The sequence below is a fragment of the Drosophila teissieri genome, chromosome 2L (assembly GCF_016746235.2).
Source record: "Drosophila teissieri strain GT53w chromosome 2L, Prin_Dtei_1.1, whole genome shotgun sequence".
NCBI classification, from domain to species: domain Eukaryota; kingdom Metazoa; phylum Arthropoda; class Insecta; order Diptera; family Drosophilidae; genus Drosophila; species Drosophila teissieri.
In genome coordinates, this window is record NC_053029.1 from 7,032,206 (window position 1) to 7,059,203 (window position 26,998).

A 26,998-nucleotide genomic window follows, 5' to 3' on the forward strand; every position below is an offset into this window, starting at 1 on the left:
TTCATCTGTGTTGTTCATGCGTTTGGTGCTCCGCTAAAAGTAACAAAAAGTGCACAAATTGCCGGGAGAAAATGTTACATTAACGATATTTTCGGTTTCTGCTAAGCACACGGATACGGATACTATATATACGGATATACGCAGTTCACAACCAAAATCGGTGCAATAAACGGATTCGCGCAAACAAAGCAGCGCCTGTAAAAATCGAAGCCGAAACGAAACAATAACAAATGCGCTGAAGTGCTTACCAAATAATTTGCACCGACAGAAAAAGTGTGCTAGAAAGTGAGCAAAAGTGATCGGAAAGATCAGAAAAGTCCGTTAAAATAAAGAAAGTGGATGGTTCAGTGAGCGTTTTTGGTGATAAATCGGTAAATCGTTCGCTTTCGTTTTTGTTGTGGTCGCCGTTCGCAGAGCTTATGCAAATGTGGTAAGACACCGTGGAACTTGGGCATATTTTTTCTGTTTTGCTCGACTCCAAATGCCTAGCAACTCGATAAAAAGGGCGCTAAAAAGCTGAAGGTCTCCCACTCGTTTAACAAATTCGAGATTCACAAATAACAAGTGTGAAGAGCAAGCAAACAAGAAAACCAAACGCATTTGATTTTCCATTCTGATTTCCCGTGTTCTAGTTCTTTGTGTTTTTCTCACTTCCCCCACTCCATCTCTTTCTGCCACGCTCGCTTTTGTTTGACTTTCCTGGCCACTCTTGATCGCCCCATCTCCCTCGCACACCGTGTATTTTCAGCTGTTGATCTATTTTTAATTTCATTAACGTGTACTGCAAGTTTTTTTAAATCCGTTTCTGTGTCAATTAGTTTGAGGAATTAGCGCAGCCACGAAAAAGCGTCAAATCAGCGCAAATAACTTTCATTTATTTACATTTCTGTGCCGCGATAAGCGTTTCAGCAGTGAACCCCTTTCATTTAACAAGTATTTCCTTTCAATTGCAGCGATAACGCCACTTGAAGTTGACCCATTAGCTTTACGGCCAGGTTAGTCATGGTCATGGATGAGTGCTTAAAACCAGAGAGATAATCAAATGAGCTTGCAGTTGCTTTTGTCCGTAATAGTACAATAAAATATATTCTGAACAGAAGTTTAAAATTGTTCATGTTGTGTGGCGAAACTGACCGGATGTTCCTTTGCTAAATGCCGCAATATAAGCTCCATAACTATATTAATTTTGGGAAAAAAAACGAGATTCTTTTCTAGTTTCTAGTATTCTGACCGCAGTTGTGGGGGTTTTAAAAACTGGGCTTCAGCGTTATCAGACTTGGGTTTTGAGCACATGGCACTGCAGTTTCTTGTTTGGGGCAATGTAAATCAGGGTGTTTGTTTATTATTTACACATATCAATTGAATGCCGGTAGCACATGACTGCGGTTAAAATAATCGTTAAAATCAACTAATTGCATGCACATTAAATACAAGTTGGAGTTGATAGTAACAATGCCAATGGTTTACATTTTTTTGTAATATGTAATATTGTAATATCTTTTTGAAACTCATTTGAATTTGACGGAATTGATGCTTTGTAATACTTGTAAGTATTTCGTTTTGACTCATTTTTGAATGAGGCATTGCATTCGATTTGTTTTTAGCTTCGGTGTCGCTTGTTGCGTTCCCAGATATTTATTTGCAATCAATAAATGACGCATTTCATACGGTGGGACCCACGACTCGCGCCAGTCTAGACCTGTGGCATTATCACGGCTTGGGCATCTGAATCTATTTGGGTTTTGTTTTCTCAATGAAACACTAATTCCAGATGCCACTGATGAGTTCATGAATATTTTTAAAAATTACCTATTATGATTACCGACTCATTATTGTCATAATGGCCTCTTTATATTTGATTTCTGATCAGATCAATGATTTTTGATTTTTTCATCTTTGATTTCGGTGTTTGTTCGTTGGGCTTGTTTAATGAAAATATAATTTGTATAGATCTTTAAACAGTTTCATGTTTATTGTGGGTTTCCGAAAAATGTTTGTGTACAATTTTAATGATTAGAACTCTGAGCTGTACACAAATCAAGTCAATAAACTGCAATGCAGTGAGCAAGCCAAGAGTCACATTGATTAATTGCCAAAAAAAGGGACAGAAAATCTCCGCTATTAGTTCTCATTTCATTTATCAAAGTAGCTTTTTTGATTACTTCTTCGTTGTAAGACGGACGGAAATGTTGTTGCAATTAGTCTATGTTGCCCTGTGCAACCTCGGAAAGTTCTCCACAAAATGTTTCAGTGTCAGTGGCTAAAAGTCGTTACCACCGAGCACCCACCCACTGTCAACAGAATTTGGCACGAGAAAATTTTTACTTTTATTGTGGAGAGCCAGCCAACCGAGTGACAACAGAACGTTCACATCTAACCCCAGCTATATGCCATATAGTATATGATATATCTATACTATATGTGTGCAGATTGGATAGCTAGCCCCTTTGGATGGAGGAGAGGATGAGCTGCAGGGGGAGTACGTTTTTGGGGAACCACATTTATAAAACTGCAACAGCTGCAGTTATTTTTTAGATTGTTTTGTTTGTCTCTCGACGATGCCACTGCGATGTTTCTTTTGTGCTCGCTAGGACCCTTTATTTCATACGCCCCACCTTTCGGTTCCCACCTTTAATATATTGGTTCGATTTTTGCATACCAACTTGTAAAATTAAGACAAAATATACAATCGATTGGATAGCAAGATAGAAAAGAAAAGATTTTGGAAATTAGGAAGCTGCAATCGTTTGCCCCTTTACAATTAGGATAATTGACTGTTTGGCCGTTGTGGCCTTTTTTGAACCGAAATACTTCAACAAAATGCTGCCGTCGCCAGAGGCGAGCAAGAAAACTAAAATAAAGAAAACGAATTCCTTAACATTTTATGCGTTGTTGCGTCATCGCACACGGAATATGTACATTTATATGTATGTATTTACCTCCAAACACAACTTATATATAAGCGAGTATCTAGATACAATAAAACAAAAGTCTCTTTCTGTCTGCGAGTCTGGTTTGAAATTTAGTCATCTGCCGGTCTCGGCAATAGAACTCGTTTCTAGATTTAGCTTTAATTTAGTGCTTTCAACGCATACCAACAGCCTATTTTACATTTCGTGTGAGAATTTCCTTCCATTCTATATAAGCTAAGCTGTCACCGCTTCTAAATGCGTTAATTAAATTTTAGTTTTATCGCAGTCAGTTTCTATCAGAAATAATATACATCTATGCTTATCGTGGCATTGTGGGTGTGGGGCCCGGCAATCAGAAAATAAAATAAATATCAGTTTGTATTGGCAAGCATATTTATTCACACATATTATTCAGGCAAATAGTTCTTAGTATCTCGATATATGTAGATAATCCTAGCTGGTTGACTTCTCATGCGTGAATGTTTTTGTTTCCGATTTTCGCACTGTTTTGAAGGCCGTGAGAAACCAACTGAGTCTGGGTTTACAATTTTCATTGAGTTTTCTTCTCAATTATGGTTCTCTACAAATTGTTGTCTTGGCTTTCGATCTTGAATTCCCCTTTACAAAGTGTGCAATGATGCGCGTGGATGGTTGTGGCCATGCTTCACTGACAGTCGGGAATTTATTTATACACAATATTTGTTTGCTTCTACTGCACCTTGTTCTAGTGTAAGAAAGAAATTTAAATAGTTTAAAAACAAAGTTTATGCTAACTATCACAAAGAATCTTTAGGTATTGATAGCTCCAAACAAAAAGCTCCTACTTTCATCGAAAATAAACTTCTGTCTGACTAGAAAATTTTTTTATAGGGAGGTATGAGCTAAATAATATTATTTATAGTATATTCCCATCTCAGCTTTCAACCATGACCTTAAATAAACTTTGGCTAGCACAAAACTTTTTAATCGAGTTGTTAGATAACTTTGTACGTCATTTGACAAGCCCCACCTTCATGTAAATGAAATGCGCCCCGTTTCAGGGCCAAAACCTGTTGACTCAACTATATCCCTCGGGTTGGGTTGAGTCAACTATTTGGAAGCATGTTAATGTCAGGTCGTAATCCTAAGGACCGCCTGTCAGGACGACACTCATTTGACAGCCTAGCCCGCACTCCCGTTTCCAATTTGCAAAAGAAATGTGTCTCGAAAAAACTGTTGCGTGTCTTCTCTGAGGGATTGGGGATTGGAACGAAGGTCGGACCAACTATTTCGTTGATGTATGATGATGAATGAGGGGAGCATGGCATGTGCAAAAGAATCCTCTTGTTTATATTTTAAGCCTGGGTCAAATGGCAACGAAATAAGCAAGCGAATGGCCAAAGTTACTGTCATATAACGACAAAAAAAGACATTTACGGCAGACCAAATGAAATGGAAAGTGGAAAGGATGTCCAGGGCATTACCATTACCATTACCATTACGCTACATTTGTCACTATTAATGCCGCGTTAGCGGGACGCGACAATTTTCTGGGCGGAGCAATTGCACACATGTACACATGTACGTGCTCAGCGCGCTTTGGCCTTTCAAATAGATTAAAAAAGGGTAAAGATATAAAAGGTCCACGCGAAGTAAACCATAAAAAACGGGAAGCGAAACTAGCTGCTTCTGTTCCTTTGCCCGAATGCATCAGCCAAATTGTTTGTTAATGGACAACAAGGCAGGAGCAATGCCGTTTGGCTCCTCGACGCGCTTTAGACACACGGCACACATGGCGGATGTGTAATATGCTCTGACAGGTCAAACAGAGAGGCGCGCTGCACATTTTATGATATTTGCACACTATGGAGAATCCACAGGGCGCATCACCCCCGCCACTTGCCCCTGCCACTGCCACTTTGTAGTCGATGCTCTTGTGCACAGCTGGTGCAGTTTACAGTGGGCCAAATAAAACCAGTAGCACTTTCCCCGGTTACCCTAAATATTAACTACTACATTTATTTTCAACTTGTGTATCGAACAAAGCTGCATCGAACTAGTAATCATTAAAATGTTTTTAAGTACTAATGCCAATTTCTTATCAGAACCTCAATTCATAGAACAAACTTTCTAGCTATTTTAGTGAACACAACTTTATTAAAAATACAAATAGATGTGACTGTTTGAAAATGTAATTCAATTGTATTTATAGACATCATCAGAGTTTTTCCACGGTGGAAGCGGTGTAGGGGGCTCGTTCGCCAAGACAAATGTAGGCCAAGACCAGAGACGAATATGCATTTTGGTTAGACCGCCCCCATTGCTCCTCCTGCTGCTCCTGCTCCTGGCCATCTCCTGTCATTCTGAGTGAAACGAAGGCGTTGGCCACAGCTTGTCGGCCCATTAGCTCACTCTTTCTGCCCAGCGGCACACACAAAAACAAGTTAAATGTGTGTGCTCGTGGGGTCGCAACCACTTTGAAATTAATTTCCCTTGTGAAATTTACGTACACGTAATTGTAGGAGCTGCCCTTACCCTTAAATAATGCATGAAAGAGCGAGGAAAGCGCTGCAAGTGACCCAATTCTTCTCCAGATGAAACGACACAGCTGCCGATGCATGTCAAGTTTACGATTCCATTCGGATTTATCACACATTAACCATAAATTGTGTGATTCAATTAACCCTTGCTGATTAATGCGGGCTGAAATGATACGAGTACTCGAACAATAATTAATTTGGTTTGTGGCTGATAATGAAATATATTGTGACCTTTTTAAATGCCTGCTGCTGTTGGTCACATATTGTCGTGATAAATTGCAGAATATTATTAGTAGGATATCGGGTTGAAAGATGATTTAGATATTTGAATATACCTGAATTTCCTAGACCCAATAACCGAATTTTCACATTCATTCTGTAATCAAAGCTAAATTATTCTATGAATTTTCGCTTTTGAAGGAATCAACAACTAAATACAGAAGGTTTCAGCAAATAAAAGCGTGTTCTGCTCACTTCTTTATTTTCAAGTTATTGTAAAATAAAATGGCATGCGAAGTTTTCTGCTTTTATGGGCAAGCTTGCTTTTGAAACGCACACCAAGAATGTCAAATGAAGTTTGTTCATTATTTTCGCTACTCCCACTTTTCGGAATGAGCATTGCGTGTTATTAAGTAATTATGCTTTGATTCTCGGATAGTTACTTTTTTTTAAAGCTCCCGAAGCCACGTGGCGACAAGGGGTTAACAATTTGCGGAGTAGTGACATTGTCAGTTTCCACACAAGGTGACGTCATCATCGTTCTATACGTGGGGTCAGAATCGAAAGTAATGTGACATGAATGGGTTTTCAGCAACAATTGCAGCAAGAGGTAGTAAAAAGAACTGGCAGAGGTATCCAACTCAGCGCAATAATTCTTGGATTACGAGGTTCAAAAAAAGAACTAAACCTCCGCAGAAAAGTCGACACTATAAATAGAGCAAGTTGAAAGTGGGCAGAAAAGAGAAAAGCTCAGTCCACTCGCTGGACATTCGTAATTAATGGTAAATTAATGGGCCACAGACACGCGGCAAGGGAGGCAAGAAGTACAGACTAACTGGGCAGAGATTAGTTGACTTTGTCAACGCTGTTCCGACTTTTCCGACGTTTTCGACTTTTCCGTTTTGCCAGTGCACTTGGGAAAATAGAATTGCAAATATTATTGCAAGAGTTGCCGCCCAGACAAAGTTCAAGTGACTGGGTGACTTGGCAATGAAGCTGCCCTAATGAATGCCAGGGAGCTGAGGAGCTTCCGGTGGCTCCAAGACGAGGATGAAGGTCGGTCTGGGTGCGAGATGATGGCAGTCTGGCAATTGTGCTCTTCCCTTGCAGCTCAATTTCGTTATTCATGTAAGCCGCTTTAGATAAAGCGCTTCATCTCGGTTATTCAGAAACTTCGAGAGAGTTGAAATGGGTATCGTGCCAGGGATTTAATAAAAATTAAAATTTCTGCCAAGACTAGATAAAGAAACCACCAGGATTTTAAATATGTGATTCTAAAATATGGCAACGATAAAAACAATAACATCCCAGGGTATTACTTATAGAACAAATAATTAGGAATGCAAGCGAGATAATTCTTTGGACAATAAACTTAAAGTACACATGCTCGCAAATTTATCGACAATTTGTACATTTAAGACTGAATAAAACAGAGGAAATGCCTGAAAATCACGTATACGCCACATGGCCCACACTCTGGGACATTTTGCCACCAGCTGCCTTTGTTTCGTCCAAAACAAATGTTAATGTTTGTTTTCAAGTGCCAAAACATGCATTTCATCTGCATTGAACATATCGAACAAGGGCAACATTGGGTGCCTCAATACCGACAGCGACATTGATGTGCCAGTTGCAAATATGTGTGCCAAGTTAACCCAATGAAAGCACACACGAGAATGCTACTTATGTTTGAAATCGAAAGACAATAAACATTTCGATCGGAATGGAAATGGAAATCAAATCGAATCGAATCGAAACTGTAACAGAAAACGAAAGCAGCCAGCAGGCCAAACAAGAAGAAGGCTCCCCCAAGAATGCGGACAGACAACAGCAGCTGGCCCCTCGATTGGCATATACTTATGTTCATATGTAGATATCTGGCTATCTGGGTATCTCTGAGCATTCATATACATTATAATGCTTATATTATAATCACAAACGGCAGCAGCAGCTCAGCAATCAGCGATGCGTGCATGGCAAATGAATTAGTTGCGAAAAGCACGCGGGTTAAACCCTGCTCCTCTCCTGGCATTTCATATTCATGGTCATTGAGGGCGGGAGGCGTTTGTGTTAACCCAAAAAGGGGGTGTGTGCTTTGGAATGCCTTTAGGCCCATAATCAAGCCCCAAAGCATAGAAGCAACACGTGTCCCATTCGATTTTGATGGAACGATGGAGACGTGCCGCTCGCTTTCCGCGGATGGAAGGGGAAACAAGCTGCGCTTATGAGCTTACTCCGTTCTGTAATAATCGAATTATAAAACCACCATCATGCTTACCATATGGTTCTCGAAAATAGGGTACAAATGGTATAAATTCGTAGAGGAAACGTGAGTTCTTTAGCATTTATCATTGAAGTACTTTTAAAGATGTAAAGTAAAGCCTTTAAGCATATTTATATTAGCTTTAATGGCACACTTATCCCCAAAACTATCTCCCTTGTAGCTGTGATAGACATACTTTTTGCCGGCATTGTGTATTAAACATCCATATAGACAGTCGCATTTCCATCAGCATTATTGTGCTATTAGACATCTGCTCAGACAGAGAAACGCCGGTCTCCTCCGGCCTCCCTTTGGATCCCCAATCCCCAACAGCCCGCATTTATTTTGTTAAAACAGTAGAACAGTAGAGTGCTTTTTTTTGTTTTTCATATGCCTACCACTGGTTTTTATCGCCATTTGGGGGCAAACCGGCTCGTTGTTGTGGTTCTATCATTCGTTTTTCCCGTCTAGCTGAATCTGTTTGTTTGCCCAGGGGCGGCGGGACGGTGGTGCAGGGAAGTGGGTGGTCGTGGGTGGTTCTGGGTGGTGGTGGGGTTAGGTGTGGCACCACTTGAGGTTCGTCGGCTCGGTGGCTCAACTGCCAGACCCTCGCTTTTTGAAATTTCTGCCTCTCTTATTAGCTGACATTATGTCGGATATATGTATGTATGTATGTATTTGCGTTGGAGGCGTGGGTGGAGCCTCTTTTCCCCTCGATTTCGCACTCTTTGTTGCTTTCTTTGTTTGCCCGCTTGTTGTTCTTATTAACCCAGCCAAAAGTGTGGAATTAAAAGTTTTGAACATGCCAAATTACGTCATGGCTGTTGATCTTTTTTCGCCATTCACTGAAATTAGCAGTTTTGTTGCTCTTTTTATTTTTTGCTTGTTTCTTCTTTTGCGTTTTTTTTGCATTTGTAGTTTCACTGTGCATTTGAGGCATTAGGTCAGGAATTCATGCCTTTTTTCTCTACAATATGTGACTTGAGTGGATCTGTAAATTAGCCAAAGAAACGAGTTCAATGAAACAACAAATTTTTACTGATAAAGCTGAATACATTTCAGAATTTCTTTATCTCTTGGGAAAAATAAATAGAAAAAATATTAGAACACAAAGCTGTATATATCAGTTCTTTTAAAAATACTAAAGATAACAAAAACAAAAGAATGTTTAGAACTTTGGACAAGTTTTCTGGCATCCATCAAATTCACGAATATAATTATGTATCTTTATGATGTTCCTAATAATTACGTTTTATTATTGGCTTATATGTTCTTCAATAAATAAATAAACTAACTTCGTTTAAAAGCGAATTCTTAAAGGTCTGGTATGCTCCTTTGCCATTATCCTTAGCATTCTGGATGACTTTCTTTCTTTGTCCCGACAGTTGCTGCACCATTAGTTTAAACCGCAATCGAATAAATGCCGCATTTTGTGCCATCAAATGTCAATTACACAACCTATATAAGGATGGCCTCCCGTCTCCCAGATTCTACACCCTAAAGCTTGAGTTGCGTGGCCGCTCCTCGCTCCTTTTGAGACTGGAAATTGTGAAAAGCGGAAGCGGAAAATTGAAACTAACCCCACCCAATTCAGGATAGCGTGCGACTACCGACTGCCACGCCTTCTTCTCAGCTTTGGCTGGATTTTATTTGCTTTCCTCGCAGTGTTAATTAAAAGTGTGTCAAAGTTTATATCCGTGAAATATTTTGGCTCTTTTAGGGTCCGCTTAATTAAGAACTATTAATCTTTAAGCCTTAAAGTGGTAGCAACAGGCGTTGCGCGCTTCCTTGGACTGAAACTTAATTCCAATTTCTTTTCTTTTCTTCATCTTTAAGCTGCTCTGCGCCGCTTGTGGCAACAAATTGCACTCGAAGCTGAGTCTTTTCTGAATGCTACTGCGTTGGAGTCGGAGTCTGAGTCCAGAGACGCATCTGGAGGAGAACGGCGGCGGCAGCATCCATCAAAATGGTCTTCAGTTATGCGTGCATGGTGCTCCAGCGCATCGTGGTGCCAGCGGTCCTGGTACTCGGTGAGTAGATGGATTTCTAGTAAAAGCATTCTAATTAGTGCATAGAAATTACTCTAATATTGAATGCCTAAATATGAAAAAATAACGATTTTCTTCCATCAATAGCTGCGCTGATGCGACCAGTGGGCATATCCTTTGTGTACCTTCTGATGTTCTTCGTGTCGCCCTTTGTCCCACTGGCCACGCGACGCAACTTCAAAGGATCAGTGACTGCCTTCTTCATCATCCTGCTGGCGCTGAGCACGCTGCTCCTCTTGGGTCACATAACGCTCCAGATTCTGGCGGTCAGCCTCACGCTGTCCATCTACAACTGCTCGGTCAGTGAGCAACTGCTGCGGCACATTGGCTTCGTGAGCTTTATTGGTCTACAGTGGGTGTCTTTTGGCCATCACGTGGTGCCCGTTTATTAATTCTATATTTCGTAGGCCATTTGCCATCATTGAATGGCTGGTGCCCGAGGTGCTGGTATTCGCCACCTCACTGGGATCGTATCTCACCGTGAAGCGAGTGGCCTCTCAGCCCGTCGGCGTCGAGCAGCTGGAGAACGGCGAAGTGGTCGATGGCCAGGCGGAAAACGAGCAGACATCATCTCAGCCTCCTGCCACAGATGCCAATGGCGGAGATGTGCAACAGGCCACGGTCACCACGCCACTGCAGCAACAGCAGCAGCAGCTGAGGAAGCGAGTGTCCATGATCAGCCAGCACATTCACTTTGAGGGATTGGTCAAGATCTGTAAGTGGGAACTACGTCGGGGTATCCTTGAATTTGCTGAGATGGTTGTTGTGTATTTCTAAAATACAGTGGTCTTTGAAAAAAACTGTGTGGTACTGAACCCACTTACTATGAAGATAATTAGCATATACAACTTTCTTTATATACATTTTTTTAGGCATTAGTCTGAGAATATCTAAACTTTAGTTTGCCTACCAGATTCTCCAGAAGTTTTTCAGACAACAACCTCAGGGAATTCATGAGCCCCCTGACGAATGTTTTTCAATCGAATTTAATGAATCGCTTCCATCGACAGCTCCTCTGTTCTGCCTGGCCACGCTGTTCTTTGCGGCCGTGCTGCGTCCCTCGGTGCCTGGCGGATTTTACTTTCTCATTTTCCTGCTGGCCGGCACCTACTGGGCAACATGCCAGACGCTGCAACGGTGCGTGTCCCATCAACGCCATCAATTCCGGACGCCCTTCTCACTTTTCCCCTTGCATTGTTGCACCTTTTTTTGTTGCAGGGGCTTCGCATTGTTGCTGCGCTGCGTGATGGTCGTCCTCGTGCTGCACTCCCTGTCCATTGTGTCCTACCAGACGCCGTGGATGCAGGCCGAACTCAATCATACCACCCTGACAGCCCGGTAAGTAGAAGTGCAGTAGGTGCAGTGGAGCGTGGGGTTTGCTGTTCCGGGAAATCATTCGACTTTCATCTTTCTCTGCCCATCAGTTTGATTGGACTGGAACCGCTTATTGAATCCTACTGCTCGCCGGATATACGAGTCTTTCTGTACAATAATAAGCTATCCCTGGACTCGTACCTCAATCCCTTTGCGTTGTTCTTTGCCTACTTCGCACTGGCCCTGACCACCAAGCATCTCATTAAGCCACGGGTAAGTTTCAATTGCGGGCAAATTGATTACAGAAGACTTCTTATGACGGAACAGCGCTTACTCTGATTTAGACTGCTCTAGAGCAAGTAACACAGGCATCATTTATCAAGAGTGAAAGCTAGTTTAATTAGAAATATTACAAAAATCTATTATTTATACTTAAAGATAAACGTTTAGATTTATCTATTTTTTGTATAAGAACTGAGTATTTTTCTAAAAATTGCTTTCATTCTTCTTAAAAATCTGGCCAACACTGGGATATAGTTTTAAATGCTCTCAATTTCTGCTCTTCCTATGCTGCCATACGCATCCGGATAAACCACTTCAATTTCAATTCTTCTAACACAAAAATCTCTGCACGCCTAAACAACGACATATTAAACACTCCTAACACCTAACAATCAAACGAATTGTCACTAACACACCACACTCAACACCTGAACATCTGAACACCTAAATCCACGAACACCGGAACACCGGAATTCCGAACTCCTTAGCTGGAGCCCAAGCCCGCCACCGCATTTGGGCAGCAACTAGATTGCAATAGCAGCAGCATCAACAACACCACCACCGGCAACAAGGTCAACCGCCAGCTGTCGCTGCTCACCTCGCAAACATCGCGGGGTCGTCGGGATGGGTCGAATCCTGGCGGAGGTGGAGCCACCACCACCACCACCACCACCACCACCACCAACACCTCCACCGCAATCCGCAATCAGCGCTTGAGTGTAAGCGAGCGAGTGGATTGGGCCAGGGTTTCTATTTTGATCTCCATTCAGTGTGTGAATGTTGATTATTTCTGGGGATTTCGGGCGCACAATGAATAGGAATAGGTGTACTAGTTGGGGGAATCAGAAAATTCCCAATAAGCCGGCTTAGCTATATGACCTGAAAAGTATAATTCACTAACATAACTCGACGGAAAATTTATCTCGCTCTGAACACTTTTATTTGCATACTTCCTTTTCGAACGCGCTTAAAGAAAAACGCGCTTAAAGCTTTGAAGTAAACACTAGATATGCCTTTGCCGATCCCATTTCAAGCCTTAAAATTTGTTTAGTTGATTCTTTAAATAAATATTATCTTACATGTGGGGATAGTGGAATTAGGAGCAGGATAAGAACTGGGACAAACACTATACACAACTAGTGACCGCAACTAAAACCCAACTAAATGTTCGTCTGTGGCTTAACGTTTAACCCCAAAAACTCCGCCGAGGTTTATCCGATTTGTGTGCGCTTTTGCTGAAGTCTGACCGCTATATTTTTTTTGTTTGCGATTTTCCTGCCATTTTCTTTTAGTATGTTTGTTTTCCTTTTGATTTTTGTTTATGCTCTCTCTTTTATTACTTCCGCTTTAGGTTTCTTTGCGCCGTGATCAGCGTGCAACGTTGAATGAACCGACTGAGACGACGCCTGTACGTAAACTAACTTCACTTTGCGCCAATAGCGTGTATCTTTCTCCCAGCCTAACCCCAAATCATTAGAATAGTTCTAGCCTATCTCTGCCTCTGTCTCTCTATGTATCATTTGGATTAAGCTTTCCTAACGTTTGCCATTTGTCTATGTAAACCTGTACTCGTCTAACATCTCTAGCGATCTGTAGTACTAATCGCCGTAGTATTTCCCTGAAATCTAGGGATATTCTAACCCATATTATAAACTAAACATTGTACTAACTGCGCCAGTGTGTCTGTATGTATGTGTTCTGGGCCATAGAGCACCGCCAAAGCGATACCAAATAGTCTGCAACTCTCACCCGGATAGTAACCTATCGCCATCAACACCCGTAGTGCTCTAGAACTTTAGAACTCTTTATGTACATATGTTGTTTAGTAAGCTGAACTCTCTCCTTTATGTATGTTCTGTAATTTCAAATTCTGAGCTAATAAGCCCGTATCTGAATCTATAGTTGGTGCGGCAAAGCACGCGCAAGGCACGCACACCCCAACCGCTGGAAAGTGGATCCTCGGTGGCGCCCAGTGTCACTCAGCGGGGAAATGACATTCAGCTGGACTCGATGGAACAGCGATCGGAGCAGGAGAACACCACCACATCCATACTGGATCAAATTTCGTATGGCTTCGTCAGCGTGGGGGGATTCATATATCAGAACAGCTATATATTCACCAACATTCTCATGATGGTAAGTCTGTGCAAATATATCTTTAAGTTATGGTATAGTTTTTCAAATATCAAATCTCTTCATAGGCCTGGTCCATAGTGTATCACAGCTGGCTGACTTTCGTCCTGTTGCTGTGGGCCAACGTGCTGTGGATGATTCCTAACCAGAGGAAGGCCATGATGCGGTCCAGTCCCTTCATAGTCCTATATGCTGAGGCCCTTTTGATTGCCCAATACATATACGGCATGGATCTCAACAACGAAGAGCTGCCTACGAGCGTTCCAGTAAGATTGCGACACATAGCTGACGAATTTAATTTAATTAACTGAAGTATTTGCAGACTGCGGGCATTAACCTGCAACAAATTGGCTTCGAACGACCCATCGAAAACCAAATGCGGCCATGTGTGCCGCTGATCGTAAAGACAGCGTTTGTGCTAATGTTTTGGGTGACATCACGGCAGTTCTTCAAGGAGAAGCGTGATCGCCGAAGGGACAGCACCCTGGCGGATATCATTGCCCCACTGCAGATCACTGTGGGATCGGCTGGCTCCAGCTACCTCATCAACGATGGCAAGAAGACCTCAAAGTTCCTAAAGAAGGCCGGCGATGTGATCAAGAATTTACTGGTGCGTCTGTGGATCTGGCTACTGGTGCTGGTTATCTTCCTTTGCGCCATCACCGGCGAGAACATGACCGGCTTCCGCATCTGCTACATGGCCCTGTTCCTATTCTTCTTGCTAGTCTTTCAATCGTCGTCCAAGGCGTGGGTTAAGATCATGTACGGCTTCTGGCTGTTTCTGATCTTCTATGCCATGTCCATTCTAATATTGATCTACACATATCAATTCGACAAGTTCGACAAGTACTGGAGCGACTATCTCAATGTGTCCGCGACGCTGTAAGTTAGGAATTTAAAAATTCCAAAGTAATAGCTTTAAAGTTAACCGATCTAACCAAAATGATGGGTTTTCAGGCAAAAGGACATCGGCCTTAAGCGCTACCAGACCAAGGATCTGTTCCTCCATTTGGTCTCACCGACGATAATTGTGATCCTGACTGTCATCCAAGTGCACTACTTCCACAAGCGCTTCATCGCCTCATTGCAACAGCAGCCGTTGGCTGGCGGATCGGCACAGCAGAAACCCACGGAGACAACTGCATTGGAACCGGCGCCATCAAAGCGACGTGGCAGCGCCGGTTCACTGCGCAGATCCCAGGGTCCATCGGCGGAGGCTGCTCCAGGAGCCACCACCGATTTCGAGACATCTGTGCGAGACTTGGTGCGCATTTCGTTCCGCAAGATCAAGAACAAGTCGGAGTACATTTTCAAGAACTTCAAGGATGTCTTCTGGCGCTTCCTGGAGCTGCACATCATGAAGGCTGTGTATATCGCAGCCTTCGTGTGCAGTGTCAGCGAAGTCTGCGTACTGCACATTATCTTTGTGGGTTTCTGTGTGCTGGGCGCCACCTCACGCAAGGCCGTCCAGGTGGTGATCAGCCGCCTCATCTCGTTCATTGTCACCATCATAGTTCTGTCCAAGATGATCTACCAGATCGAGTACTTAAGTCACTCGCAGCACAACGTGGTTTGTGTAAGTAAACAATGTTCTTTGAGAAGGGTAATTATAATTGAATCTGAATTATATTTCGCAGTCTGACAACCGGACGGCCAACAATGCGGAGTGGATAGGCCTCACCAAGGCCGACAAGGTAACGGGCGGACTGATGAGCCTGTTGCGCACCTACATCATTTACATGGTTATAGTGACCATGCACGCAGTGATCACTTTGCGGCAGCTTCAAATGCGTGTAAAGATTGGAGCACTGAATGCTCCACCGACCAAGCTGCTGTTTCCCAATATTATTCGAGCTGATGCTGAGAAGGATCTGGTGGGCCTGGTCAAGTATCTCCTCAACTTTGGCTTCTACAAATTTGGCATTGAGATATCGCTAATCGCCCTGGTCTCCACCATCACATATCGCCAGGATATTGTGGCCGTAGTCTATGCTCTGTGGCTGGTGGTGCTTTTGCTTCTGAGGAGATCTCAGTGCGCCAAAATATGGGGCGTGTTTCAGGCTTTCTTTGCCATCTCCATACTAACACAGTACATAGTACTTGTAGGACTGCCGCCGAGCTCATGCCTGGGTACGATACGGAACAATGACTTTAAATTAGGTTAAATAACTTCTTTATATGTCTTGCAGTTTATCCCTGGGATGAAGGCCCTTTCGGCGAGGGCGTACAACGCTGGACGATGCTGCCAGGAACGCTGCACTTCAACCACGTGCCCAAGCTGATCTTCGACTTCATTGTCTTGGTCATTCTGAACCGGCAGAAGAGTATCTTCTGCATCGAACAGCGTTATGCTAGTAACGACGACTATCCGGGTGGCAGCAATCGCAGTGTGATCGCCGATATTGCTCAGCTGGGTCGCGTTCCCTTCGACAATCCCACGCACGACTTTTGCTCTTACATACGGAACTACTCGGACATCCTCAAGAATGGAGTGTTGTGCGGCTTCTACTGGTTTACTCTGGCAGTTGTGTTCCTGGCCGGCACCAATATTGCAGATCTACTGGCTCTGGGCTATCTGATCGGAGCGTTCATCTTCCTGTGGCAGGGATCTGATTTCTATCTGCGTCCCATACACACCATCATCTTTCGCTGGAAGTGGCTGCTGGCATTCAATGTGGCCAACATACTCATCAAGACGTCCTTCCAGATGGCCGGCTGTTTGTTCATGACACAGCTGACCAAAGACTGCTGCTGGCTGGTGCACATGCTCGGCATCACCTGTACGAGTAATGTGCTTACGGAGCAAATAATGCTGCCCGAGGAGGCAGAGCTGGCGCTGAAACCAGGCGAATGTCCTAAGATCACCCACCAGGTGGTCCTCCTGTGGGACACGATTTGCTTCGCCTTCATCATCTTCCAGCTGCGCATCTTCAAGTCGCACTACTTCTGTCACATCATAACGGACACAAAAGCGAATAACATCCTGGCCTCAAGGTGGGTTTATTACAGGACCTCATATTGTCAGTTGGTCAATTAAATTAACGATTTCTGTCACAGAGGTGCCGACATCATTGAGAGCCTACGACACAAGCAGATTTCCCATCGTCACGACCATGAAAAGCAGGTGCTACATAAGATCAAGCGAAAGATGGAGCGCATCCGGGCCACGCAGCAGAAGATGCTTCGACCCTTGGACAAGCAAACCCACTTCGACGGTAAGTGCTTACACAATCACATCCAGGGGCTATTTCCTCCCCTTTCTGTAATTTTTTGGAACTCGAACTTCTCGTCGCGTTTTTTGCAATTTCCCCTTTTGTATTTTGATCGTTGGAAATTGTCGCGTGTGTGTCTTACATTAATCTTTGGATTCCTGAAGGGCGACGCACGCCCTCAGAGCACGCCATGTCCGATGTGGCACCTTTGGCCCACAATAGCAGCTTCACCTCTTGTCAGGGCTCTGGATATCTGACCCCAGATGAGCATAGCTCCGCCACCTCAGCCACATCATCGCCAGCAAGGGCATCGATCCTCTCCAGCAGTGGAGGCAGCGTGGAAAGCGTGGACAGTGCAGACGCAGCAGTGATTATTGAACCTGAAATCAATGTGATGCCTTGTGAGGAGATTACGGATTATGTGGATGTGCAGTCGATCAGTGAGGAGGAGACAACTGTGGCAAGGCCCAAGAAACTTTTGGAGTTCTTGGCCACTTCTAAGGACTCTCAATCAAGGGAATGTGTCTTCAAAAGCCCAGAGCTTTCGAAGCCAACCACGCCGAGTACGGATGTCTTGTCTTCTCTCCTGACCGATGGATTTTTGGAACCAAAGAGAATCTCCTTGGGATTGGCTTCTCCTGAGCTAAGTGCCCCTGTTGGAATGCAAAGCCTGGCTCCTCCGTTGGCCGCTTATGCCACAGCCATGGCTTCCAGTGCGGCCAGTTCTGTGCTGTCCACCAACCTGACTCCGAATCTTCGCCGAGAACACCGCCGCCAGTCGTCGACCAATGCCGCTGTTTCCTGGAACGAAACAGTTTCCATCAAACGATCACCCATGAAAAAGCAAATGGTAAAATGTGAAAAGTGTGGGATGCAAACTGTTCATATTGTGTTATTTAGTTTAAAGTGTTGATTTGTTTAATCAATATACTAAAGTTAATATATCTAAAAGTGGTAAGGCTTGAAAGTGTTCGGTTTGCATCCCAGGTGAATGAATCGATCACTCATTTATCCCACTTGCCAAACAGTCGGCGGATAAGGAGGAGGTGGTAACCATGCGGCACAAGTCGCTCCACCGCCGACACCAGAGCATGGGGAATGCCAGTTACTCCTTGGACGAAGCCAGCCAGTCGCAATCGCAGCGCAAGCGGCTGTCCAGCAATTTATCCGGAACTCGGGACGAGACCGCTCTGCGCTCCGCACAGAGACCACATAGCTGGGGACCCGTGGGTACGACCTCCTACATGGAGTCGCTGATGTGCGCCTTCTACGAGCCTGCTCTGCTGCATGGACCATGTATTGGATGAATCCTTACTCTCAAATTATAATGATAATTTTGCTCAATTTTAACGAAACTCTGTACAAAAAACCATTTGTTCAATGTGCGTGACATTCAATCTTCAATAAAACCGATTGGGGTCCTGTGTAGCAGACCCCAAGAAACTGCCTCCATGAGTCTGGCCTGTAAATAACACTGATCTAGATTTACTTAGCTCCCAATTACTTCTACTTGGGTTAATGCTTACGTGCGCAATCAGAACTCCTGAGCGCTGCTACAAGTGTATTATAAATTTCTTCAAAGATCTAAATGTGATTGCTAGAATCGATTTCTTAAAGCTTCAGGGGGTTTACCTTTGTTGTAAATTAAGACTTTTGATCTGCATGGACAATCTATGAAACTTTTCCAAATTTTCCTTAAAGCTTTTTATGATACTTTTTCTAAGAATTCTTTTATTTCCTTGAAAACGGATATGGAATCTGGTTATATATTTCCACTGTCTATAAGCATATTGAATGCCTTGGGATCGGTTTAGAAATATACAATTTACAACATTTTAAGCATCGGCTAGCCGTTGTTAGATTATGTTCCATCTTCATTTCGATTAAAGCCAAATGTCTAAATTCTGTTTGTTTTTCAACATTTTATTTTTGTTTATTTTGTTTTCGATTATTTTTTAGAACATGGTTATCCACTTCCTGCACCAACAGTACGCAGAAGGAAGGAAATTAAATTACATCCACATGGTAAAGTTTTTGTTTGTTGTGCCTTATTTGTTCGATATTACCTACCGCTATCTAAGCTGTCCCATGCGATGTATATATTCAATCTGTTCCCTATTAACTGCATGAAATTCTGTGTGCTGCTCTGTAAATTGAATGCATCAAGAAAAGCCTACTCCTAGCTACTCCAACTATTTACTAATACCTATCTGAATGTCGTTCAACACTATAACTGCTACTTTTCGTGGGAGCTGTGTGTAATAATGTTGTTTTCAATGTTCCGTGCAGCTACGCGTGCTGGTGACTACTACATGTTCGAGGAGATGGACGATAAGTTTGAGCTTGACTTGATCCACGACGAGATCGACTTCCTCGAGGAGGAGAACATCACCGAGAGCGAGATGAAGATGCAGCGCCGCAAAACCCTCTACGATGTGAGTTTCCGCATACTTATTGTTGGGATTTCTCTAAGTTTAGGCCATGCTGCCATGCCATCCTTGCCCGCATGAATCGTACTTAAATTCTTGTAAATTCCCCCCTTTAAAAATAATCCAAAAAACAAAACCAAATATTGCTCCGACTTGTGATCGAAGGTGTGGAAGGATCTGAATGATGCCGAGTACCGTCGCCACTTCTATATGCGTGAGCGTTCGTACGCCTCAGAGCCGGGCTCTCGCATTATCCTGAAGTTGGACGACGAGAAGGAGAAGATTGGCCCCGATCTCGGCCTGACCAGCGACGACGATGAGGACGACGATACCATTGAGTGCGATCTGGGCATGCGCACCTCGACGCTGTCCGAACCGCTCGACTTTGGTCGTCGCAGCCAGACGCTGCTCGAGGTTGTGAGTCTATGGAGCTACCTGAGAGCTACCTGCATATCTTGTCTTTAATTGGCGCACCTCCCGTTGATTTCACATATTTTGCTCACGAGCTCAAGTTATTCAACTGCGCCCGCAATATCAACCTGCCGACCAGCAGTTGGGCGCACTCACCTTAAAATACTGTACAGAAAACATACAAAACTACAAACGAATTCTTGTAACTGCATATTGTATAAGCTTGGTTTTTCGTTAATATCGTGTAAATGTCTTTCTTACAGCTGTTACCAGCCAGTGGACTAACTCGCTATATTTATTTGAACCCACAGAAGTCGAAGGACGCACCCACTGGCGAGTTTCCCTCCACCAGCAAGGGTATTTCCAAGGAACGCGATGCGGCGACGGCTTCTAGTTCGGCCAGTCCAGCGCCCACTAGGGAGGTGTGTGATCTGCCCGTGATTCCACCACCTTCGACTGGCCTGGGACGTGAGCAAACGTCCAAGGAGACCTCCGATAGCAAGTCCAAAATGGAAGTGGACAGCGGAGAGGTGACGGCCAAGGATTCGGATGAGGACTTTGATACAAATCCCATTATCAGACTGCTCGAGGGCTTCTTGGTCACGTTGACCATAAGACTGAACCGCTTCTCGCGCAACTATCGCTTTGTAAATCGCATCCTGGCCGGCGAGAAGAAGACCCTGAAGGTGGGTTCTATCTATGGAACTTGTAACTAAAATTTTGATGGTGCTTTCTCTTACAGGAATCGAGTTCGTTGAATCGTCTGGGGCTGTCCAGTGCCGCTGCCATGTTCCACTTCCTCAAGTCCAATCTCGAGAGGTATTTAGAAAACGATTCTGGAATACAGTTCCAGTGTGCGCCGCTTGCGTTAAGTTTTGAATTAAGTTTTGATTTTCGGATTTTTGGAAACTGGAAACCCGAACGTCGTAGAGTAGCGTGTTCTGGTCGCGTTACGAAGCGTTCAATTTATTTGTATTTAAGTTTGTTAAGAGTTGTGTTTGGTTTTTATTCATTATTTATTTGGTATTCTTTTTCTTCTTTTTATTTGCATATCCGTTTTACTTTTGTGTTCCGTGTGTTTGAAACTCTGTACCTGCTTCCACAACATACTACTACTATCGAAACCAACAACACCACCCGCCAAAATGTTTCACCACCTCACCTCCATCATTTGTGCCACCATGTCGATCGATCGATGTTGCTGTTGCTGCTGTTGAAGCGATGAAAGTGTCCCGCCCGCCTCCACATCCACCCCGCGGCGGGTGGTGATTGCACCACCGAATGCCACCGAGCACTCAGACCCCACCAGCACCACACTGAACACGAACACGACAACCACACCGCTATCACCACCAGAACCACTGCAACCACTGCAACCAACTACAACTAGTACACCACAGCATCAGCATCAGCATACTCGCGCTGCCGAAGAAATCATCGAACTGCCTTTAGATACCGTTGATGGAGTCACCTATAGGTAACCCAAAACCACATGAAAATCGTTGTTCTAAATGCGGGGATTCCAAAAGAGTTCATTAAAAAGATTTTGTTTAGCTATGTTTGATGAATAATACGTCCCAAAAACACAAGCAAAATTAAGTTACCATTTGGTTAACTTAATCAATCTTCAGTATTTATGAATCCTATCCGCACAATAGTATTAGCGCCGCACTATTTGTTTCACATGTACTTACGTATTCTTTTCCAAATTAGAAAATAATGAATTTTTCTTCATTTCATTAGAATAGAGAGTAATTCCATGTGATTATGTGAAATTTTCAGAATGAACCAAAACAGATCCTTACTAATTTATTTTTCTTACATTTTACATTTTTCTGCGCGCATTTCGATCATCCGAATCAATTTTTGTTTTGTTAGAAAACAATCAATCAATTCATCGCCGCCAGCAAAGGGGTAAGTAGATCGAACCATACTACCAATCTATACCTAAATCGAGATCAGTAAAACCAAACTAACAACACATCAAAGTGTCTGCTCTCTAAGACTCTACTAAGATCTCCGAATACTTGAGCAATTTTCTCTATATATATATATTTGTAAACCTCATCTAAACTGCATTGTGACACCTATTTTCCATTTCACTCCATTCCATTTCTGTTGCCCCATCCATGCGCTGTACCAAATATGTATAACTCGTATATATAGCACGATGCTCAGTCGAAAATCGGATTGTGGCCTGCCCGAGATCCGAATTAAAGCGCCATCTGTCGAGCGCGGTGCACACTATTACCATAATCATCACAGCGGCGGTGGCTCAGGATCCTTGAGCAAACACTGGTCCTACGAGCAGGTGGACAGGTACTGGTCCCGCCCACTAACTATGCGTAGCCCACTATCCCCTAGCCTATTGATGTGCCTATTCATGTGTTGGTGTCTTTCGGTTTGTGCTCGTAACGCTCTATAACTCTTTCTTCACAGGCGGGTCGATTTTACGAAAACTATATCCCAGGTTTTATAAGCTTTTGAACCTTTTATTACAAATGAACTGGGAAATTACATATTTGTGACTAAAGTGATTAAAATTATAAAGTTTAAAGGATAAAAGATACGAATTTAAATCTGACAAACCTATGATAACTTTAAAATTAAAAGTAATATATATTAACGTTTTTTGGAAATTGAAAACTAAGTAATGGGTTTAATAATAGATACATAGTACTACAACTCCAGCACTCCAGTGCAGTGTAAATCGACCCACCCAACTCTATATCTTCATATCTATCTTTTAAGCTCACGCCCATCCTCATGACCATGCTCATCGCCCATGACTACTACCCATGACTACTATAAAATCTATCACGACTCTGTCTCTTCCCTCTGTATCCTTTGGTAACTGTAACTGCATCTATTTCTGTATTTGTACCCGTTTCTCTGCCTCTCCACTAAGTTGCATTCGCTGCTATGATTTAAACCTATCTCTATGCGTTCTTTGCTAGTATGTACCGTTGTCTGGCTTCGATTTATCCTAGTTTATATCAATTTTTGTGTTCCACCCGAGTTCCACACAATGCACTCGCATGTAGACTGTGGAGCATGCAGCGCACACATTTCAACCGGAAACGGCACCCAGCATGTGAAGTTGATAGATTCCACGAATGTGCATAGCGATATTCAGCCATTATCTAATATTGTACTTACGATCTTCCAGCGCGGGTGAGTTCAATCTGGAGGAGGAGAACTTTGCGCAGAGAGATCATCATATCATTGTCGAGGTGCTGATCTCCTCGTGGTATGCCTTGTTGGCCAACACGGATCTCATCTGCTACATTGTGGTGTTCATCAATCAGGTAAGAGATTGGATTCGTACTCCCTGACGATTTATTTGATTTAATTTTCAATTCTAGGTGGTCAATGCCAGTCTCATTTCGCTGCCGCTGCCAATAATGGTCTTTTTGTGGGGTACATTGTCCCTGCCGCGACCCACTAAAACCTTCTGGGTCACATTGATTGCCTACACCCAGGCCATCGTACTGATCAAGTGCATCTTCCAGTTTAAACTGATCTGGTCCAACTACCACCAACTGCCCAATCAGCCGCTGACACCTGCCAAAATCTTCGGCGTGGAGAACAAGGCCCACTATGCGATTTACGACCTGATCCTATTGCTGGTTCTATTCCTGCATCGTTATCTGCTTAAGTCACAGGGCCTGTGGAAATCGGGCTACAAGGACACGGACAACCAGTTCACCAAACCCACCGCTAGCATGTGAGTTACAGATTATTTCTGAAAACAGAAATCTTTATATTCCCTCGCTCTTATTTAAGTGATGAACGCGACGATAGCGACAACCTATCCCAACCGGATTCCCGCCAGCTAAACGAAGATGCTGCTCAGAAGCTGAGTCTCCAAGTGAGCCAGGCTTCCTTGCCAGGATCGCCAGAATTCAGCAAGACTGGCATCAATCAGCTAGAGTAAGTGAAGCACTTACAAGCATAGAAACCCTTAATAAAAATAATCGTTTTTATTTCAGGCGCACCAAGTACACCTCATCACTATACAAATTTTTCTTCAGTTTGGTTCACAAATCCCGTTTAGCCACAGATGTTTATGCTCTGATGTTCCTCTGCGATTTTGTGAACTTCTTTGTGCTTCTTTTCGGCTTCACTGCATTTGGAGTGAGTTTGATTTAAATTATTTATACCTTTTTTGGGATTATCAACATTCTATTCTCTACCTTTAGACTCAGCAAACGGAAAGCGATGAGGGTGTTCAGACATATCTCGCGGAGAACAAAGTACCCATACCATTCCTGATTATGTTACTGGTTCAGTTCCTGCTCATCGTCATTGATCGAGCTTTGTATCTGCGCAAAGCCCTGGTGAACAAGATCATCTTCCACTTCTTTTCGGTTATCGGAATACACATCTGGATGTTCTTCGTCGTGCCCGCAGTTACGGAGCGCACTTTCAACTCCCTCGCACCTCCAATAATATTCTACGTGATAAAGTGCTTTTACATGCTGCTCAGCTCTTATCAAATCAAATCCGGTTACCCCAAGCGCATTCTAGGCAATTTCTTCACCAAGGGATTCTCGATGGTCAATATGATTGCCTTTAAGGTGTACATGCAGATTCCATTCCTGTACGAGCTGCGAACTATATTAGACTGGGTGTGCATTGACAGCACAATGACCATTTTTGACTGGCTAAAGATGGAGGACATTTTCTCGAATATATATCTAATCCGCTGCACCCGACAGTCAGAGACAGATTTTCCGGCCATGAGAGCTCAGAAGAAGGCCTCACTGTCCAAGCTTATAATGGGTGGCACCGTCGTCCTGCTGATAGTGATCTGCATTTGGGGACCACTGTGTTTGTTTGCCCTTGGCAACGCGGTGGGCACCTCGAATGTGCCGTTCCATGTGTCGCTATCAATACGAATCGGACCCTATGATCCCATCTACACAACAAACAACTACGACAGTATCTTCGAGATCAATCCTGAGATGTACTCTCAGATGACTAATGCATACATTAAGGAGAAACAGGCTTTGACGTTTATTGCTGGTTATGATGCAACAGATGTAGCTGCGGTTCGACTAGCCGGCAACTCGCCTTCTCTGTGGAACATAGCCCCGCCAGATAGGCAGCGACTACTAAATGATTTAAGAAACAGTAAGATATTTTTATATTATTTGGTCGGCTAATAGTCAAGTATCATTGATGAACCTATTTCTTATTATTTCAATTTTAGATCACACACTGAAGGCGCGCTTTTCTTACTCTCTCACCCGGAAGGCTCCTGCCAAGGGGCTAAAGGAAAATGTGGGCGACGAGCATGCCATATCCTTGGATGAGTCCTTTGAGGGACGAGCGGCCCTCATTCATATGCTAAGCGAGACCCATGACGTGGAGCCAATTCATAGCAATGCCACTACAAATGGTACCACTCCTGAAGTCGAAGAAGTGGTGGTGATACCCGGTATGATACCCAAGTTTATCAAGGTTCTCAATTCGGGCGACGCTGCGGTGGTAAGTGTGTTGAGCCAAAAACACTACGACTACCGGCCGTTGGTTATCAAAATGCATCGCGACAACGAGACCAATGGATTGTGGTGGGAGATTCGGGACTACTGCAACGATACCTTCTACAACGAAACTCTGTCGAAGTTTGCATACAGCAACTGCACTTCAGGAATTGTAATGTACACGTTCAACGATAAAAAGTTCCCATCTACGTTCAGCTTCCTCACAGCGGGAGGGTAAGTGGGCAGATGAATCCCCAAGAATACATGTTCAAATGTTAATATTTACTTCTGTAGCATCATTGGCCTGTACACCACCTTTGTGTTATTGGCCTCGCGCTTTATGAAGTCCTTCATTGGCGGGCAAAATCGAAAGATAATGTTTGAGGATCTGCCTTACGTGGATAGAGTGCTGCAGCTCTGTCTGGACATTTATCTGGTAAATCAAACAATTGGGATTATATATTTGTTTTGAGCCCTCTATAACCTCGTTTCGTCTCTTAGGTACGGGAGGCATTGGAATTCGCTCTGGAAGAAGACCTGTTTGCCAAATTACTTTTCCTATACCGATCGCCCGAAACGCTCATCAAGTGGACCCGTCCCAAGGAGGAATACGTGGACGATGATGGCGACACCGACTCGATTCCCAGTCGAATGAGCGTGCGCCGGCCCGAGCAGCTGCAGCCACAGCAACCGCAATAACATAGGCCTAATACAATCGCTTAACTAAAGTAGAGTTTGTTTACGTATTTAGTACGTATTGCGTTATCGTAGGTTTCATAGTCTTTTTTAAACGTTTTTGTAAGGAGAAAGAGAACACAAATCAAAACACAAATGTACGCATCACCACCCATTTATACCAGTCGTTCGATTTTTTGTCAAAAGTACTGCCCATGTGTAAAACTGTGTATTTAGCAAGTAAGCAAAAAGTGTTGATGTTTGTTAATTCAAACAATTGAAAATAATAGTGAATCATAATTGCCTAATCAAGGAAATTACCTATTTAAGTTACTTCTAAAAAAGTGTATAAATTGAAGATTAAGTGCGGAAATACTAATAATAATGATGAAAACTCATATTCAGGGAATTTAGCATTTTACAGAAACCGTAAATATAATAACTAACCTAAAGCATCCGAGTTATTAAGTAAAAATAGCGATTAAATAATAAATGTTTTATATTTATACAAAAAAATATCATGGAAAATTACCCATTACTTTGATTCGCATACATTTCTATGCTGTTTGCCTAATTGTGCCCTTTACAACTGATTAAAGATATTATGTATATGTTATACTGTTTACTATATAACTAAATCGATACATATTGCATATATAGAGCGTTGACTTTAGTTTTAGGCATATCACTTGACATATTTTTGTATTGAATGCAAATATCATTTGCTTAAACGTCTCTCTTTTAGGCAAATTCATATCAAAATTGAATGATATAGTGCGTTGGCTTCGAATGAAATTTCTCCCTTTTGCAATCTCTTACAATTAGTAAACGCCAACTAGCTCGGAATGTTATTTTTTTATATAGCAAAACGAAACTAAAATGATAAATGTAAAAATAATGAATTTTTATACTAAGAAACGAACAACTTAAAACGTAAATGTAATAGGTATGTATGTATATTTAGCGATTAATTTCCAAAACTAGCTTATTAACTGCGTGGAATACTTGCAAATTAAAATAAAGAAAACAAATTGATTGTAATAAATATGGAATGTGTTTCAGTTTTATAGCATTGGGGGTTTATTAAAATAC

At 42.9% G+C, this 26,998-nt stretch overlaps 1 protein-coding gene across 14 annotated transcripts; it reads left to right on the forward strand.

The window, feature by feature from the left end:
* On the forward strand, window positions 1–26,909 carry LOC122611991 (piezo-type mechanosensitive ion channel component). Of its 14 annotated transcripts, none has more exons than XM_043785443.1 (30): window positions 1–430; window positions 9,750–9,943; window positions 10,049–10,313; window positions 10,369–10,676; window positions 10,972–11,098; window positions 11,180–11,299; window positions 11,386–11,548; window positions 12,909–12,965; window positions 13,460–13,693; window positions 13,759–13,956; window positions 14,004–14,572; window positions 14,648–15,266; window positions 15,328–15,820; window positions 15,880–16,684; window positions 16,748–16,905; window positions 18,862–18,927; window positions 19,192–19,337; window positions 20,006–20,428; window positions 20,485–20,561; window positions 20,962–21,219; window positions 21,621–21,656; window positions 21,909–22,061; window positions 22,912–23,050; window positions 23,108–23,469; window positions 23,529–23,675; window positions 23,735–23,879; window positions 23,945–24,878; window positions 24,958–25,465; window positions 25,526–25,667; window positions 25,733–26,909. In XM_043785443.1, the coding sequence occupies exons 2-30, from the start codon at window positions 9,880–9,882 to the stop codon at window positions 25,928–25,930; spliced, it is 7,914 nt and encodes a 2,637-aa protein (XP_043641378.1). In that variant the 5' UTR covers window positions 1–430; window positions 9,750–9,879; the 3' UTR covers window positions 25,931–26,909. The 14 variants fall into 14 exon arrangements, with proteins under 14 accessions (XP_043641378.1, XP_043641380.1, XP_043641379.1 ...); XM_043785445.1 differs by having other exon boundaries at window positions 20,054–20,428; XM_043785444.1 differs by having other exon boundaries at window positions 14,013–14,572.
* The last annotated feature ends 89 nt before the right edge of the window (window positions 26,910–26,998 follow it).